At 36.5% G+C, this 17,674-nt stretch overlaps 1 protein-coding gene across 9 annotated transcripts in view; it reads left to right on the top strand.

Moving 5' to 3' along the window:
- Nhe3 (Na[+]/H[+] hydrogen exchanger 3) overlaps positions 1-17,674 on the top strand; it is a 219,157-nt gene that overhangs the window by 70,295 nt on the left and 131,188 nt on the right. For all 9 annotated transcript variants that reach the window (XR_014441004.1, XM_083115382.1, XM_083115380.1 and 6 more), the window contains exons 3-7: positions 1,366-1,443; positions 2,362-2,438; positions 6,450-6,656; positions 10,230-10,374; positions 15,842-15,947. Coding sequence is in view for 8 of the 9 variants with exons in the window: in XM_083115382.1 (XP_082971508.1) it covers positions 1,366-1,443; positions 2,362-2,438; positions 6,450-6,656; positions 10,230-10,374; positions 15,842-15,947 (613 nt within the window). In the remaining variant the exon portion in view is untranslated. The remainder of the gene's footprint in view (positions 1-1,365; positions 1,444-2,361; positions 2,439-6,449; positions 6,657-10,229; positions 10,375-15,841; positions 15,948-17,674) is intronic.

Here is a 17,674-nt window from a genome sequence, read left to right as displayed (position 1 = left end):
TTTCGGCGACAGTATGGTGAGAACTGGCTTTTCCCACAGTTACAGCTTGATTCCAATGACTTCATTTTCCAACAAGATGGAGCTCCACCACATTGGCACCAGGATGTTCGATGATTCTTGAACAACACACTTCCTCAACGATGGATAAGGCCGTAAGGGTCCAATGGATGAGGAATTGCATTCATGGCCTCCTAGGTTGCCCTTCCTCACTGTGTGTGATTTTTTCTTGTGGGGGTACATTAAAGACACTGTTCATTTGCTTCCACTTTTGACTATGGTGGATGAACTGCGAAATCGGATCACAGCAGCAGTGGTAGCAGTGACTCCAGCCATGCTCATATCTGTATGGGACGAATTCTCATACTGTAGCTGTGTATTTTAAAAGCAATTCCAAGTTCCTGGTTTAATAAATAAAAAATATATAACCTTTTGAAATCGGTGATTCTTTTTGAAACACCCTTTATTACATATATCTATAATATAATATATATAATAATTATTATTAGTTAAATAATCTCTCCTTAGATGTGCAAATGTGTAGTGTTTCATCCTGTAAGGTAAAAATTACACCGATTTTAATATTTCATTGTTCATGTACAGTTTTTCAGCCGATTAAATATCACCACTAGTTTTAATGTACTGTGATTGCAGAGCTGGCCCTCCAGGCCTTGCACCAGATAAAATGAATCATATGCATTTAAGCAACTAATCTGATTTTTTCCGACATCATCGATTATTTTGACATATTTTAAAATAACAAAATCTACCTAAATCATAGTCTAAACTAAGTTCTACATAGAAATCACATTCAAATATTTCAATCAAAAATAGTTTATATGCATATATTAGTTTAATGTAGAATGGAATCATGTAGTGAAAATATTATTTTATGTGAGACAATGTAAATTCATACAGCATCAAAATTCACTGAAAAATGAAACTAGAATTATGATAGAGTTTTGTAATTAAATATAATGTTGTACCAGTGGCATGTCAGAAATAAGAAGAAACAATAATTTACAAACTTTTATTAGGCACCCATAATTCTTGATTTTACCCTTCAACGTGTTCTTCTTATTGCTCTTTGGTAGCAATACGAATATATAAATTAATTCGTTATTAATTGCAATAATGTTTATATTATGATTATGTAGGATGCCTGTACTTCAGACTAAAGATCAAAATATCCTATTTTTTGAGACCTCTGCGTATATTGTTGCCCCAGGCCCCGTATACACGTAGGGCTGGCACTGTGTAATTTTATTTCAGTGTATGAAAATTGATTTAGTTTATTTAGAATATGTTTACAAGTGTGAGGAATGGTTTGTCTCTAGGTATGTTAATGTCTTATATTTTCATTTGCAGGCCACATTTGATCCGGAAATATTTTTCAATATCATTCTTCCTCCCATTATATTCCATGCTGGATATAGTTTGAAGAGGGTAAGTGTGTGCCAAATTTTGTTTGTTTATACATGTGTTACATGCTGATATCATTCAAACAGTTTACATTTGAAATGTGTCTTGAAATATGCATCTCTTTCATAATTTGAGCTTTCAAAATGTGTTAATGATGACTAATATTTTTTTATAAAAGTATTTTATTTTATTTTCTTGAACAGCAACAATTTAATTATAACAAAATATGCTGATTGTTCTAATTTAATGTCTAGTTCTAATGATCCATCAACTTATGGTTTTAATAGCTTGTATTTATTTATTTATGTTTGTTATTATGTATTGCTTGCAACATGCAACATTATGTATAATGTGTGTGTGGGTATTCGTCCAGTCCAATATACAAGGTGTCTCAAAATAATGTTTACACCCTTGAAATATGAATAACAGAGAAACTATTAAAAATTACTTGATAGGACCTTTTTGTATTTGAAGCTGCACTATCTGCGGTGAGTGTGGTGTGAGTGAATGTAGTCATTGTGTTGTTTTAAGTCTGTTACAGCATGCCAGGCAGTAGGCATTAGTGTACACAAAATGGTGAGCCATTTTTCTTTCGAGAAATGTAAGAAGTGTCAAATATCCACCCAGGTCTCCTGATTTAACACCTCTTAGGGGAACTGTGAAGAACAAATGATCTGTACACCAGAAAGCCAGAGACACTGGATGACATGAGATATAGGTAGTCTCTGTCCTTTCCTTCATGTAGAAACCATATTAATTGTTTACTGATCAGTTCAACCTTGCACACAATGTATTTTACTATGCTATGTCCTATAGTGGAGCAGAAATTGCATGCCATTAGTTTTTGTATTGGATAAATTAAAATTTACTACATATGCAATTTGTCTTTTTAGATTGCTGTAGGTTTATGTTTAAACTAATGTTTACTTTTTTATATTTCAGAAATATTTCTTCAGAAACTTAGGTGCCATAATGACATTTGCTTTCATTGGCACCACAATTTCATCATTTGTGATAGGGTAAGCCCATTTATGATCTCTCTCTGTGTACGTTTGTAAGTTATTGTAAGGGCAGAAGTTTCCAGCAAGTCTGTGCACAATAAGAGGAGGTACTGAAGTGCATAATCCATTCTTCTCAGCCATAGGCCTAACTTGGGGGGGGGGGGGGGTGCAAAGGTGCTCTTACCTCTCAAAATTTTCAGGTTTATGGAAATTTAATGGTAATGTTACTTTTTTTTACCTCCTGGAACCTGAGTAGCAAAGTAAAGAGTAATTTTTATGATTTTGCAAATGTAACAGTTATTTATCAAAATAGTCCTGGATGATATTTTTATTGGCTTCAATTTTTTTTTTTAATTCTGATCCCCAAAGTTAAGCTCCAAGTTGGATTCTGCCCCCCTCCCCAAAGTTAGGACCCAAGTTACAGCTTTGATGGATGACAGGGTCTCTTACATGAGTAGAAGTGGCATAAATTTCTGACCCCTCACCCCACCCTGGACCAATTCTGTCTCTTCTTTCTCCTCTCCTTCAAACACAGTGGCCTGGCTGCAGTGTTGCCAGCAGTTGGTGGTAAAAAAATGTTCAGTGGTTTTGTAAACAAATAATGTCATCAATTATAAAATGATGAGAGAGCAAATTCCACCTTAGTGCTGCTTTTCCTCTTCTGTTTCATATTTTCAGCCGTAGGGGATGGTATGCAGCATGGCACATAAGTTGGTTTGCTCATGGAACTAATGACAGAATGAGGAAATAATGATGAAAAGAGTTTAAAGAGTTCACTGATAGTGATATTTTGTGTTCACTGATGGTTGGGTTGGTGACACTGCAGCACTGCATCTGTTTTTCTTCTGCCTGTTTATAGCGAGCGAGTCAGTCAGTCGGTGAGCTTTGTTTGAGCAAGTCCTGTCTTGTCTTTTGCTGTGCTGGTATTGTGTCAGGTGCTGCAAAGCCACATATGCAGTGGCGGATTAAGCTTCCTCGTCGCCCCTAGACACAAACTTAATGTTCGCCCTTCGCAAAAGAAAAGTAGTAACTTATTTGCAGTTTTTACAGGCTAATATAAAAATTAGCGAACATACTGAAATAAAAAACAAAGGATAAAAATCAATAACAAACAATTCATTTTCTGTATGTGCTATACCTAAAATTATGTAATGTATTGAGAAATGAAATTCACCACTCACCAGTCATAAATGAAGCCGCTTCCGCCTCACTTTGGTTGCTGCAAACTCTTGTAAAAGTTCTTGAAATTTGATGTGTTCATCAATCAAGATGTGTGCTTCGATGTGGAGAATAGATAACTCGTTCAGTCTTTTATTACACATGGTTGAACGGAGATAAGTCTTCAGTCTTTTTAGGGCCGAAAACGAACGTTCAGCTGAACAGTTTGTTACAGCAGTACACAAAAATATTCTTAATGCAATGTCCACATTTGGAAACACACACTTCGTGTGATGCTAGAATATTTGAAATGTTTTTCCAGTCTGAAATGCCGTGAGTTGCGATGTTTGTCTTGCCCTTGAACAACCTGCATGATGCACAATAAACGGCACCAGTGCTGCATGAATATACCAAATAATTCCGCAAAATTGATTCGTCATTTACAAATTTATGAAAAAAAAACACTATTATTTAAAAAACTTGTCTTACCTGCTATGAGTCTTTGTGATTTAGAAAAATCGTTTTCAGCATTCTGATTAATTCTACGTCTTAGAAGAATGTCAATTGTAGACTCATTCAGACACCACTCGGCAGGATCGTCACTAACGAAATTTGCACTTTCTTCCTCCACTAAACCCACAATATTTTCGACATTTTGAGTTTCACGGAGTTCATTCGATGTAGCCGCTTCCACTTCAATTTTTTAACTGCTTTCGGAAATCACTTGTTCCTTTCGCCTAAAAAACGTGTCCACTGTACCAAGGTTGCTTCTCTTTCACGCTTTTCGTTTGCAAGTTTACAATAAGCCGCCCCACTTAACTTTGTTCGCTTCATACTGCCTGCTGCATAAAAAAAAAACCCACCAAATCGCAAACGCACTAGCAACAAACTGAGTACACCAGCCAGAGAATACAGTAAGACAAAAACTAGTTGGGGTCCAAATGAAAGCTGCACTCACTCACCCACTTATCAGCAGTGTTTATTTTTTTTTAAGACTGGCATTGTTACAGATGCCAGTTTCAAACAATGAGTCTTCTTTCCTGCCTGGCCATTAACAAACGCTTAGTGGAAGATCAAGGGGTATGTATTTACAAAAATAAACCAACAAAGGCTGGGCGGCTTGCATTGTAATTGTAAGCGATAAAAAGCCACAGCAGATAAAAAGCCACAGCACGGGTTAAAAACAAATTGATTACAAATTGATTGGTGCCTGAAGGAGGCAGAGCAGACGAAACATTTCTTGATAACACACAAATCCGATACATCAAGGTTTCTTTCGTATGAAGCAAAAGTGTTGCAAACCGTTGATTTGAAACATTGGTTTCATAGGTCTAAATTGTCACTGTGTACGTAAGACACTTTTTATTATTCATGATGTTCTGGAAAAAAAGATCTGCCGCCCTCACGTGCCTAGTGGGCCTATTTGGTAATCCACCACTGCACATATGTTCTCCACACAACTTCTGAGGAATGGTTAAGGACATGGTGTACTCCTCACAACCGACAAGTGTAGATGCCAAGAAAGAATCCATTGTCGATGCATATGATGTCATCAGTGATGAAAATGTATATTGCATTGTATTTGCAACTCTGTGTTGTCAACAAAGGAGGACAGTTTGAACAATAGCTGTGAAGCTTGTGGTACTCCTACCACATGCTGGCCATCTTGATTGTGATGTATTTGGGCAAACTGACTTTTACACCACCTGGTGTATAAAATAAAAACTAAGCTCAGGTGTGTTTGGAATCAATTGGTCATCTAATTTTGTCATGTGACAAGACTTCGCACACAGAACATCTGTCAGTTAGTTACAAAAAAAAACAACTTAAGACATATACTAAGAAACCATGTAAGTATTTTGAACATTTCAGTAATGCTTTAGTTTATCTTAGGGAGAATTCACATCAAAGCAAGAAGTGGCATGTGACACATGTCACTTGGGAACGAGTCAATCAGCAGCAATGTTTTATATCATAGCGGCATGACAGGCTGCATAAACCTGCGTTCAATTGATGAAATCCTCAAGCGACACATGTATCTTCACGCTTGTTGCTTCGGTGTGAATTCTCCCTAAAATGTTGAAAGTGTCTGTTAATGTTATAATATATAACCCTGCAGGTTGCGTAAATATGGGGCTCTTGACTAATATTTGTCAATGAATTAAATTCATAAAATCCATGGGTGTCTAAATTTATTTCTTCAGTTAATTTGTAGGAAATTTGATGCTGTTAGTGTCATAATTATTTTCTGCTTATGGCACATTTTTAAGTTATAGAACAATTGATATTTATTTATTGTTTATTTTAAGATATATGGAGTGCTTTTTATTTCTTGGAAGGATTGCTCCAATACTCTTCACAACTCAATATGGTGGAGAGACAAATAATATTAATACAACATTAACGACAAGGGCTTCTCAAAATTTATACTGCATTTTAAATACATAATAATATGTTCATACATATTTTTCTATATATATTCCTTTTGTCAGTGGCAGCGAATAGGGGGGGGGCAGTTACCCCCCCCCCCCAATTTTCGCCACTTTTGCTTCCACACTATGCTAAATCTTATCTACAAAGGAAAATAAACTGTCTTTGCCCCCCCTAGTTTTGGCACCTTGCCCCCCCCCATCCAGTTTTGGAGCCCATACATGTAAACATGTAATGTTTTTATTCACACATGAGAAAAAGTTCCAGTACAACGTACCATTGAGTACTGAAACAAAAATTTGTGTGTGTATGCATGTTTGCGTGTCCTACAACCACTATGTCGAGCATTTTTTTTGCCATATTTGCAACCTACAGTGCCCAGAAATTGAACTTTCGGAGTGGAGCTAGATATTAATGCACTTTTTTTCTCTTTTTTTACAGATCTGTGATGTATGGATTTGTTCAACTTATGCCTTACATTAAAAGTTTTACTTTTCTGGACACCTTATATTTTGGTGCAATCATATCAGCCACAGATCCAGTAACAATTCTGGCAATTTTCAATGATCTACATGTTGATGTAAATTTGTATGCATTAATTTTCGGTGAAAGTGTATTGAATGATGCCGTAGCTATTGTTCTTAGTGGGTAAGTGTATATTCTTTGTTTATTTTGTATCATACATTTTTTTCATTATTTATTCATACTATTGGAATGAGAGATGCGGTAATAGATAATACAGGTACTCACGTTTTCCGTGAAGCTGTTTTGAGTAAAATTTCTATTAATTTCGGTAGCCACTGCCACCATCGTCATTGGAATTCGTTGTGTCGACACGTGACACTTCGCGGAAAACGTGAGTACCTGTATTATTCATTATTTTGTTAAGAAGTTTTAGTTCCTCACAAAGAGAGAGGTCTGTATGTCTGATATACCAGCAAGAAAATTTGAAGTTGATTGTCGTTTCTGATTTTAAGTTTTTAACATGTATGTCGGTGTAGCATAGCACATGGGTTTGATCATAAACATAAGTGCAGATATTTTCTGAGTTTTTTTGTGCAGTTGTGTGGTCTTTGTATGTATTGCCTGTATCTGAAGACAAATTTTTAGGCTGAACTTGATACTGGTGCCAATGTATTTGCAAAGTATGGTTTTGAATTTGTTCCCCTATGCTTTTCCAGGGATTTAGGATTTTGCAGGGTTCACAAAAATTCAATTCGGAAGACAACGTTACTTAAGTTTAACGTTCCCTTCATAACAATGATATTCAACAACAGAATTTGCCACATAAATAAATGAGTGGAAATTATTTCATAATGTGTATATACTAGGGCTGAGCCAAAACCACTTTGAACTAATACCAATTCTCACCGATACCGATACTTATACTTAAAAAATTGCAATTATAAACATTTGTTGAAAATATTGACATATACAGTATTGCATTAATTTACCAAGAAATTTTCCTTAGAATATTTAAAAATTACATCAGAATATTAAAATAGATATTATATAATCAATAAATAGTTTTTCCTGCAAGATTTATACAAATGAAAATGAAGTTTGAATTGTGCATAATTTCCAGCATAATTAGACTCCGCGAAAATGTCACGCAGCATTTTTGCACCTCGTGAAAGACCAATATGCTGGAATAGTATCGGCTGGTATCGGTAAATAAATTCCAACCGATACTTTCCGATACCAATGATATCAGCCGATACCAATGCATCGGCTCAGTATATACATTTCCCTTTGTTTTTAAAAGCTACCAGTGAGACTTCTAGCATGAATTTCTCGAATTTACAGCTTTGAATCTTGCACATTTAACTGAAAAATTGATCTTGTGATTAAGTACAGCTATTTTCATATTCCAATGCAATTATTGAATATTTTAAATTGAAATTCAGGTAAATTGCTGCATGTGATTGTAGGAGAATGTCAATATTAACCCTTAAAGGATGGGCCATGACACGGGTGTCACAGCAGGTGTTTTCCGTGTCACAGGCAGCTTTTTCTCGTAGTATGTTACTTTTTTAACATATGGTAACTTCGATAATGATCGGAGATACATGTTTTCAGTTCTGCACGAGTCTAGAAGTATGTAATTAACAATTACGTAGTAAAGTTTAATTTCATTGTTACTATTTGGTGGGGGGGGGGGGGTTGATTTCCGAAAAAATGTTTTTTTTTGTTGTTTTTTTTTTGCAATTTATTTTAATTTGTTTTGAAAACATCGCTTCTTTCTCAATTTTGGTGTTTCAAAACACACTTTTGGCAATAGAAGTATGGCCTTCTGGCATTATGCAGGTACCTTTTGGAGATTCACATCCTGGCATAGCCTGCATGGGGTCCAATGAATTTCAAATTTCATGTAAAAATAGGTACTTTCCCATTTTTCTTCTTGTTGTAACTGATTATGGATTATTATTTTTTCCCATCAGGATTATAGCCCAAAGTATGCTGAACAAAACGAGGTATCATTTGTACCTCTACGTTCTTAGTTCCGGAAATATAAAATTTCATTAAGAAGCATGCAGAACTTCAAATTTCCCGCTGAAATTTCAGCGTTAGTGCAAGTACCTGAAAAATCAGCCTCTGCATCTAAGGGTTAAATATTTTGAACAACTTTTGTTACAATTGAAGTATCTGAAATGGTGAGAATTTGGAAGAGTATTTGCATTGGTATTCATATAATTTGAAAGGGGTATCAGCTGAGCCCTAGCTACAGAAAATATTATTTCCTGTTAATTTACAGGATATATGGTGTGATCTTTGTGGAAGGCATCCAAATGTCAACCTTTTTTCCACTTAGTACACCCCAGTAAACTATTTTTTTATTTTTGTGCAGGCTAACTAGGCTCTGATGTCTGGACCCACAGCCAGTATAAGCCTTTGTGAGGTTGTGTGCTTTACAGCCTTAGCTTATAATGTGGGATTGGAAATTTTAGTTCTCAGAGATACATGTTGCTTTTTCTATGGTAAGGGGCTTGGCCCTATGTAAAGTGACAGGAGCAAATAGCCTAAGTGCTGATGCATGCACAATTTTATTTCAGTCATTTTTGTCTACTTTTTGTCTACTTTCCTCATTATGATGTGTATTGCTTGTACTTCAAAGCAGTAAAATCGTAATAGTTCCACTCACAAACTTTTTATTTCTTGAATTGATGATGATACCCTCGTATTTTTCAAGCCATGGCTGTGATGTAATAGATAAACATTAAACATTGTTACTTGTAGCAAATATGAGATACAAGGCTTAAGAAAAGTGCCATGAGTATGTATTGAAATGTTTTCAATTCAAGAAAATAAGCTTATTTACATACATGGACGTCCGCAGGATTTTTATCAGGGAGGGCCAAGCAAGGTAATTTTTTCTAGGGGGCCAAAGGAGACACATTTCCCCCCATAGTAGTGTTGCCACCTCAAAAAACACTTCTTCAGATTTAAGTTATCATATTCCTGCAACTTTTTTTCAATAATTAACATAAATTACTGTGAATGAAGTGAAATATATGTGTAATACAGTAAGACCTCGTTAATCTGGACTAATGGGGGGGGGGGGGGGGGTTAGTTGACCAGTTTAACGAAACTTGGGATTAACTGAAATAACCTAAAAGAACAGTAGACAGTGCATTAAAACTCCGTTTATAGCAACAAAACGTGTTTATTATGGTGTATTTAAAGGGCATAGGCCTAAATACACTATACAGTACAGTACAAAGTCTGCGGGAAACAGAATTTCATCAGTGGTTGACTGCCTTTTCTTTGAGAAGTTCTGTTGTTGACTTCTAGCCACATTTAAAACTTTGCATTCTGTTTTTTTTTGGCCATTTGCCTGTCCGGATTAAGCCAAGTCCGGCTTATCGGGTCCGGATTAATGAGGTTTTTCTGTACCGTATATAACTTTATGGTAACATCCATTCTCCAGGGGAGGACCGTGGCCCCTCTTTCAGACACTCATATTTACATAATGCATATCATTTTATTTTTTTATGTTGGAGTAAAATTACATTCTGACCTAACATAAAGCATTTCCCTTTATGAATGTTCCTGTAATGAGCAGTGCAGTAAAGTGCCCTTACACTTACACAAGATTTTTCTGGTGATACCTACGGATATGAGGACAAATTTATTTAGCTTTTATTATTATTTGTATATAGAGAAATCACATTTTATTTGTTGCTGACTTTGTTTTTTCAAATGTCTTCTTTATGTTTTCAGTGCTATCCAAAACTATGAGGAGAAATACCAATCAGGTTCAGGGGGATTTGAAACGCATGCATTCTTCAAGGCTGTTGGAGATTTCATCGGAATCTTCACTCTGTCATTCCTGATTGGAGGAGTCATGGGCTGCTTCACGGCATTGATATCCTTTTTAATGCATTGATAGTGGTATATAATGGCTAGGGAGTGGACTTTTAGGTGCTAAAGATATTTTTCAAATATACATAATAGCACGTGTGCATATTACTAACTTGTGGTAAACTAAATAATGTTTTTTTTTAAAGAAAAAAACTTTTAAAAAACACTAAAAATGCTTACTGACGTACCATTTGGACAACTAGAGCGAGACGTTTTAACAGTTTAGGAGTAGACATTTTATTGCATCTTCGGGGTTTCTTAATGGGAGGGATAACGACATTGGAAGTTTTTATCAAGGCTTAGACAAGATTTACAAATAATTTTTTATGTCCAAATGTACCTTTTAACTCTTTTGCTGCGGAATTCTCTGGCACACACTATCCCTTGGCTGCGTAATTAAATTTGAAAATATATTTTTTTTATAAAAAAATAGTTTTCACAATTACATTGTATTATATATGAGAGAGAACTTACAAAAGTCATTCCTTGCACTGTAAAACCATTCTGTAGTCCCTGGTGGTATGATATTTTGAAAAATTTTGAAATTTTGAAAAAAAAAAAAAAACATTTTTTTAGAAACAATAATTTTACAAACATTTTTTTAGTAACAATAATTTTACAAAATTACATTGCAAAATATGTTATAGAGAACTTACAAAAGTCATTCCTTGCACTGACAAACCATTCTGTAGTCCATGGTGGTATGATATTTTGAAAAATTTTGAAATTCCCACACCTAGATCAATGCTGTTTTGCACTCTGCTCCATGATGTTACGGACGGCGGTACAAATTCTTCATCAGACACTACACAATCACTGTCACCACTTGAAGTCTCATAAAAACTGTCGCTATTATCACAACTTTATTCACCTTCTGATTCTGAGTCAGCAAATAACAGTTGAGTAACATCATTATCGGACAAGTGTTGACGACTTGACGAAGCCATGTTGTTTACATTCGAACATGCATTTGAAACTGACATGTCGGAGCACTCAACGCTCGTATGTCAAAGAATTCTAAACGGAGGCGTAATTAGCGACATCATATGGATAAAAACAAAACTACAAGTTCAAATAGTTCAAAATACTATCAACAGATGTCATAAGGCTACTAAAAGCGACGTACTTCGGAAATGCGACATCCGCAGCGAGTGGAAGTATGAACTCGCAATAATGCAACTTCCGCGGAGCAAGGCACCTGGTGTGCTGTACATAAAAGCGACGACCGCAGCGAAAGAGTTAACCTAATCCTGGTTTTAAAATAAGTGACGCGACATGTAGGATACTATTGCCAAGTGAAACCTGAAGAAGGGGAAAGTAGAAACCCCGAAACATTGCTCAACCAACATAGAACTACTCGCTAAATGTAAGTAAGCATTTTTCGTGTTTTTCAAATTTTTTTTGAAAAAATACATTATTTATTTATCAAATATGTGACAAAGTAAAAAATATTTTCATTCAGAATTCTGTCAAACTAATAGATACTCATCAGAGACAGTAGAACATAAGTTGCTTGTGGCATTCTGTTGATTACAATGAACAACAAAGCACTTTTCCACATTATTCATTGAAAATGCACACTGTTTATCTCCGAACAGTGACTCGTATTGTGAAAACAACCTTTCCATATCACACGTAGTCAGACATACGTACATAATTTGAGATGCACACTTACACAATCAATTTCATCTCCATATTCAGGGCCTTGTAATCAAGGTTCCTAGGTTTGAAACCCAACAGAGGCACATAGTGGTGCGAATCCCATTTTAAACTGTAGGTCAGTAGTACAATGCCATTAGTAGGGACTGATGTGTTGTGGAATCCTGGATGTGATTGTAATTTATTAATTTACCATTTATTTCGTTTATTTTATGTATTAGTTCCAAAATATGCATTTACACAAAGCCTTCGGAAACTTTATTTTGTCTGGAATGTGTAAAATACGTATTTTAATTTTTTTCCTGGAAATGTGTGTTTTATGTGCTAAAGGTAAAATTATGCATTGTTATGTGAAATAGGACTTTGCAGATTGCATTAGATCCATATGCTCGACACTACTACCGAAAAAGTTTTAACCTAAAAATTCGCTCCCTAATAATGACACTCATACATTTTGTTTTATTCCCACTTGCGAATGTCAATAACAAGTATTACTGCAGATCGTGAGATGGGTTGCAGTATAATAGATTATAGTGTGTGTGTGTGCCCAGCGAGAAGATGATGTAGCATACCTAGAATGAACACACACACACAGTACTGCCCACGGGCCACATTCAAGCCATCAATGTTTTTTATATGGTCTGCCCTCAGTACTTTTAAAACTTTGGGTTCCTTAATGGTGCAGTGGGAACGTTATTGCCTTGTAATCAAGGGTCGCAAGTTTGATACCTGTTGGAGGCACATAGTGGTTCCAGATCCCACTTTAAACCCGATTAGTTTATCTGCACATATAGTGGACTTAAAATTAAGAGACAACCAACCTTCTAAAAGTTCTAATTTTATTTTGAGGTACATATTTGATGGAAGAAAAATGTACTACGGCCCTTAACTAACAACTGAAGTAGTTACTGCTCCTCAACAGAGAAACACATGGGCAGCCTAATTAATATAATTTGTACCGTGTTAATCTAACATTTGCTAGATCTAGAATTTCACTACTAACAGTTTCTGCGCTAATCCGCATGTGATGCTAATTTGTTTCCCACAGTCAGACAGTCTGACAAGTATAATCTACAATGCATTTACCTGCTACTATCAGTCTACCAAATTTTATCTTTGTAGGTGCAGAAGTTTCTCCGGTACCGATAGTTGACATTGATCGATGGATGAACATGCCGGTGTATAAGGGTATTTCTTCAGCTTTGCTAATCCCCAGATTTTTTTCAGGCTGACAAACCGATATATAATATGCACAACCTTATATGGTTAGTCACTGTACACTAATTAGTACACATTAATGGCTTCAAAATAAGATTTATGCAAACTTTTAAGAAGAGCATTTTCTGCTAAGATTGGGCAGAACATTTGATTAATTCTAGGAAACTGTTACTTCCAGACAACCTGAAATTCTTTCAAGGAATAAAAAATATTGAAGACTGTGTTTGTCTACAACAAGACATAAATAGGTTGAGTGCGTGGTGTTTGTGCAACGGTCTTTCTCTGAATGCAGCAAAATGCTATTCCGTTACATATTCTAAACAAAGAACGATCTTAAATTTTCAATATAAACTTAATAATACCAATCTAAAAAAAATCTGAAACTGCAAAGGACCTAGGAATATATTTTGACTAAGCTAACTTTCACTCACCATATTAACAAAGTAATATGCAACGCTTACAAACTTATCAGGTTCAAATTAGAATGGGCAGAGACTTTCGAGACACCCAAACACTTAAGGTATTATATTACTCATTAGTACGTTCAAAACTTGAATTTGGGTCTGTTGTATGGAACACTGACAGTATAGTACAAACTACAAAAATAGAGCGAGTACAATCAAAAATGTTACGTTATATGAAGTATAAACTTGTAGGTGCTTATCCCAGATTTGATTCATACAGTAATCTAATAGAGGAGCTTGACGATACACAGGCTTGACGATCGAAGGACAGTCCGCGACCGGCTGCTGCTCTGGAAAATATATAATGGGAAACTTTGCTCTCCTCTTTGGATCTCACAATATAAATTACGCGTTCTTAACAATAAGACGTGACCCAATCATCAAACCTTTTTTGTGAATAGAGCGCGAACGAACATTGTCAAGAAATCCCCTATCTGGAGAATGAGTATTCTCTACAATGCCTTAGAAAAGCGTAACAAAAATATTGATTTGTTCTCTATGCCATATATTCAATGTAAAAACAGTGTAATGAAAACAATATCAAATAACGGTCACTGAAGCATGTATGAAAACCTGTATCTCTGAACTCTCTAACTGGGTACCAGCCTGTTGAGTTCATTAATGTAAATTGAGGAGGTTCAGCTAATCCACATTTGACAGCCCCATACTCCATCCACATGGTAGCTACTCTGTTTTCTGAAATATGACATTTTATCGTGAATGCAACAAAATATTGACATTAAAAACTATGTGCAGTATGTTACAAGGTGTACAACTTTGCTTCCGCCGTTTTCCGACAGGTGGCAACAACAGGAAGTAGCGGTCGAAAGAAGCAGATCGCAGACGTCACGCAGTTAGCTTGGACCTCTGTCAAGATAACCCCATTCAAACATTAGTCGAGTGGTGTGTGCATCGTGAAGTTGTTCGCGATTGAAAATGTCAGTGTACGAGCCAAATTCTCGCCATTTGCGGGAGGTTCTACTTTTTTGTTTCAATATGAAGAAAACTGCGGCTGAGGCTCATCGAATGCTCTCCACTACGTATGGTGAGGACGCTATAAGTGAGAGAACCTGTCGTGAGTGGTTTCAACGCTTCAAGAACGGTGACTTTAACGTCGAAGACCGGCATAGTGGTGGAAGACCAGCTCGGCATCATGTACTATGAGCTGTTAAAAAAAAGTGAAACAATCACAGGTGCTCGTCATCGAACGCAATTAATGCGTTTTAGCCGAGCATTGAAGGACAAACGGCCGCAATACAGCGAGAGGCACGACAAAGTGATTTTGCAGCATGACAACGCACGACCCCACGTTGCCAAAGTGGTGAAAACGTACCTGGAAACATTAAGATGGGACATCCTACCCCACCCACCTTATTCTCCAGACATCGCTCCCTCTGATTATCACCTGTTTAGATCAATGGCTCATGAACTGGCTGACCAACACTTCCGATCTTATGAAGAAGTCAAAAAGTGGATCGATTCGTGGATCGCCTCCAAAGATGAACAATTTTTTAGACGCGGCATTCGTACGCTGCCCGAAAGATGGGAGAAAGTAGTGGCCAGCGATGGACAATACTTTGAATAACGCCTGGGTAAGCAATGTTTTTCATTACAGCGTCATATTTTTGGGGAAAAACGGCGGAAGCAAAGTTGTACACCTTGTAAGTGAGAAACAAAAATGTTTCATCCATACTATTCAATGTTAAAAATGTTTTAAATAGGTACTTGCAAAAAAGAAATAGCCAGGTGTTTTAAACATGACCCATGGGTACTAATTACAGCATGATTCTTTGTTAACAGAGAATATACATTTTTAAGTCACTGAACAGATTTCTGTGCACGGTAAACAAAATGAGACAGGTTGAATGAAAAGACAAAGGTACAACACATGCAAATAACCACAGACGATATATCAAATATCAAAATTTGTTTTAAACATAAAAACAGTCATGTGTTTAAACATTTGTAGCAAGTTGTTTTAAACACTTTTGTTTTAAGCATGCCAACCCTGGTTTAAGTTGAGATACAAACCACTGTGGAAGGTGTGTGTAAAGTTTGTAAGTTGTCAGTAGTTGTATCTTTATTTTAATGAAAAATGCTTCGTTTTGAATTTTCCTTAACCCGTTTTACCTAACAAAATTTACTCACATCAAGGACTTCCCGCTCCTTGAGTCGGCGCTGTTCGTGCTGATGTCATATAGCACATTTTTGATAGCAGAAGCTGCTGATTTGACAGGTAATATAGAACATAAGTACTAGTAACAGGTTACGAGTAGTTATTCACCTGTATTCTTACTGCTTTATTTAACCCCTTCCCTGTGAAATTTTCTGACAAAATGGTTTCCCGTTCTGTGTATTTCTTTTTCTGAGTTTGCGTAGTAATATTTTTAAGTAGCTACTGCTTCAGCACAATTCATCCGAGTATCATGGTTCATACGTCTTTCTCTTCAGAATAGAACAGGTTTTCAAATGGTACCATGCACATGTGTACATCAAGTATGAGGAAAGGGAAATCGGGGATAATTCGAGAAATTTCCCTCCTGAAAATCCCTTTTGGTAACTTTGGGCCCCTCTGGACAGGCCCCGGATATAGGTACCCGATTATAATCTACCTTGAAAAATACTACCGTGCGTTCATTTCGATCTGCAGCCGAGAGATCGGGAGAAGCGTGGCGGGCGGCGCTGACGGAGATGCCGACATTTGCGGCCTGTAATGCCCGCTTATTTTTATAGACATATGCAGACATTTATATAAATATTGCAAAACGATCACTAACCTGTGTTATAACACGCAAAAGTTCTTCTGTAATTCATCCAAGTTCTGCTCTTATATACACAAAAAAATACGCTTTAGAAACGATGTTAAGAGCCACAGATAATAAAACATTTTAATCATAGTTTTGATCAGTAACGTCCTGCTTAAGTTTATATCCTTGAAAGAGTTTTGTGCCGATGGGGATCGTTTGGAGGTTTTGAATGTGCAACACTGTATCAAGATTACGCTGTAGAAGAAACCGTTAAAAGTCAATAGTGTTCGTGAGCTTCCTTGCAATCCGAAATCTCAGAGCTCGAGTTTTTTGTTCCTTCGCGACTAGATGAAGACAGAGTTGTAAATATAGTGGCGAGCAATGTAAACCAAGAGCGTGTTAATTTCGTACTGTGTGCAAGAGTGTTATTCTTGGTTACTTGCAGTTACTTGTTTGTGTTATTGCAGTGTGTATGTGTGTTGTGTCAGTGAGACGAAAGGTTCACGTTAGAACAAAGATTTTTTTATGTATGACACGTACGTGAAAACAGACTCGTGTCGAGACGTGTGTAGGCAATTTGTACAGAAATTCCCAGGCGTTTCAACTCCGCACAGAGATACGGTTAGACATCTTGTCCTTAAATTACGAGAAACTGGATCATTAAATTTTAAAACACCTAAGCAAAAACGACGGATTCTAACGGAAGCAAAACTCGATGATATTGGTGCAGCGTTAGAACGTTCTCCAAACAAACCTCTACGCCGTGTTTCACAAGAGGTGGGCGTGTCAAAATCATCGGCACATACAGTCACTAAGCTACTAAAATTAAAACCATACTCTTATAACACAGGTTAGTGCTCGTTTTGCAATATTTATATAAATGTCTGCATATGTCCATAAAAATAAGCGGGCATTTCAGGCCGCAAATGTCGGCATCTCCGTCAGTGCCGCCCGCCACGCTTCTCCCGATCTCTCGGCTGCAGATCGAAATGGACGCACGGTATATGTAATGCGTCCGCCAAGTTTCATTGCAATATCTTCAATATGTATGAGGGAAAAAATATTTCACAATCCTGTTTGACAATACTATTAGATACTAATCGGAGATAATTTGGGAAATTTCCCTCCGAAAAATCCCTTTTGGTAACTTTGGGGCCCTCTGGACTGGCCCTGGATATAGGTATCCGATTATAATCTGCCTTGAAAATACTATGGT

This window comes from Lepisma saccharinum, chromosome 30 (genome assembly GCF_977018435.1).
Source record: "Lepisma saccharinum chromosome 30, izLepSacc3.1, whole genome shotgun sequence".
In the NCBI taxonomy this organism is placed as follows: domain Eukaryota; kingdom Metazoa; phylum Arthropoda; class Insecta; order Zygentoma; family Lepismatidae; genus Lepisma; species Lepisma saccharinum.
The sequence above is the reverse complement of the archived record's forward strand: the minus strand, read 5'-3'. Positions and strand labels throughout refer to the sequence as shown.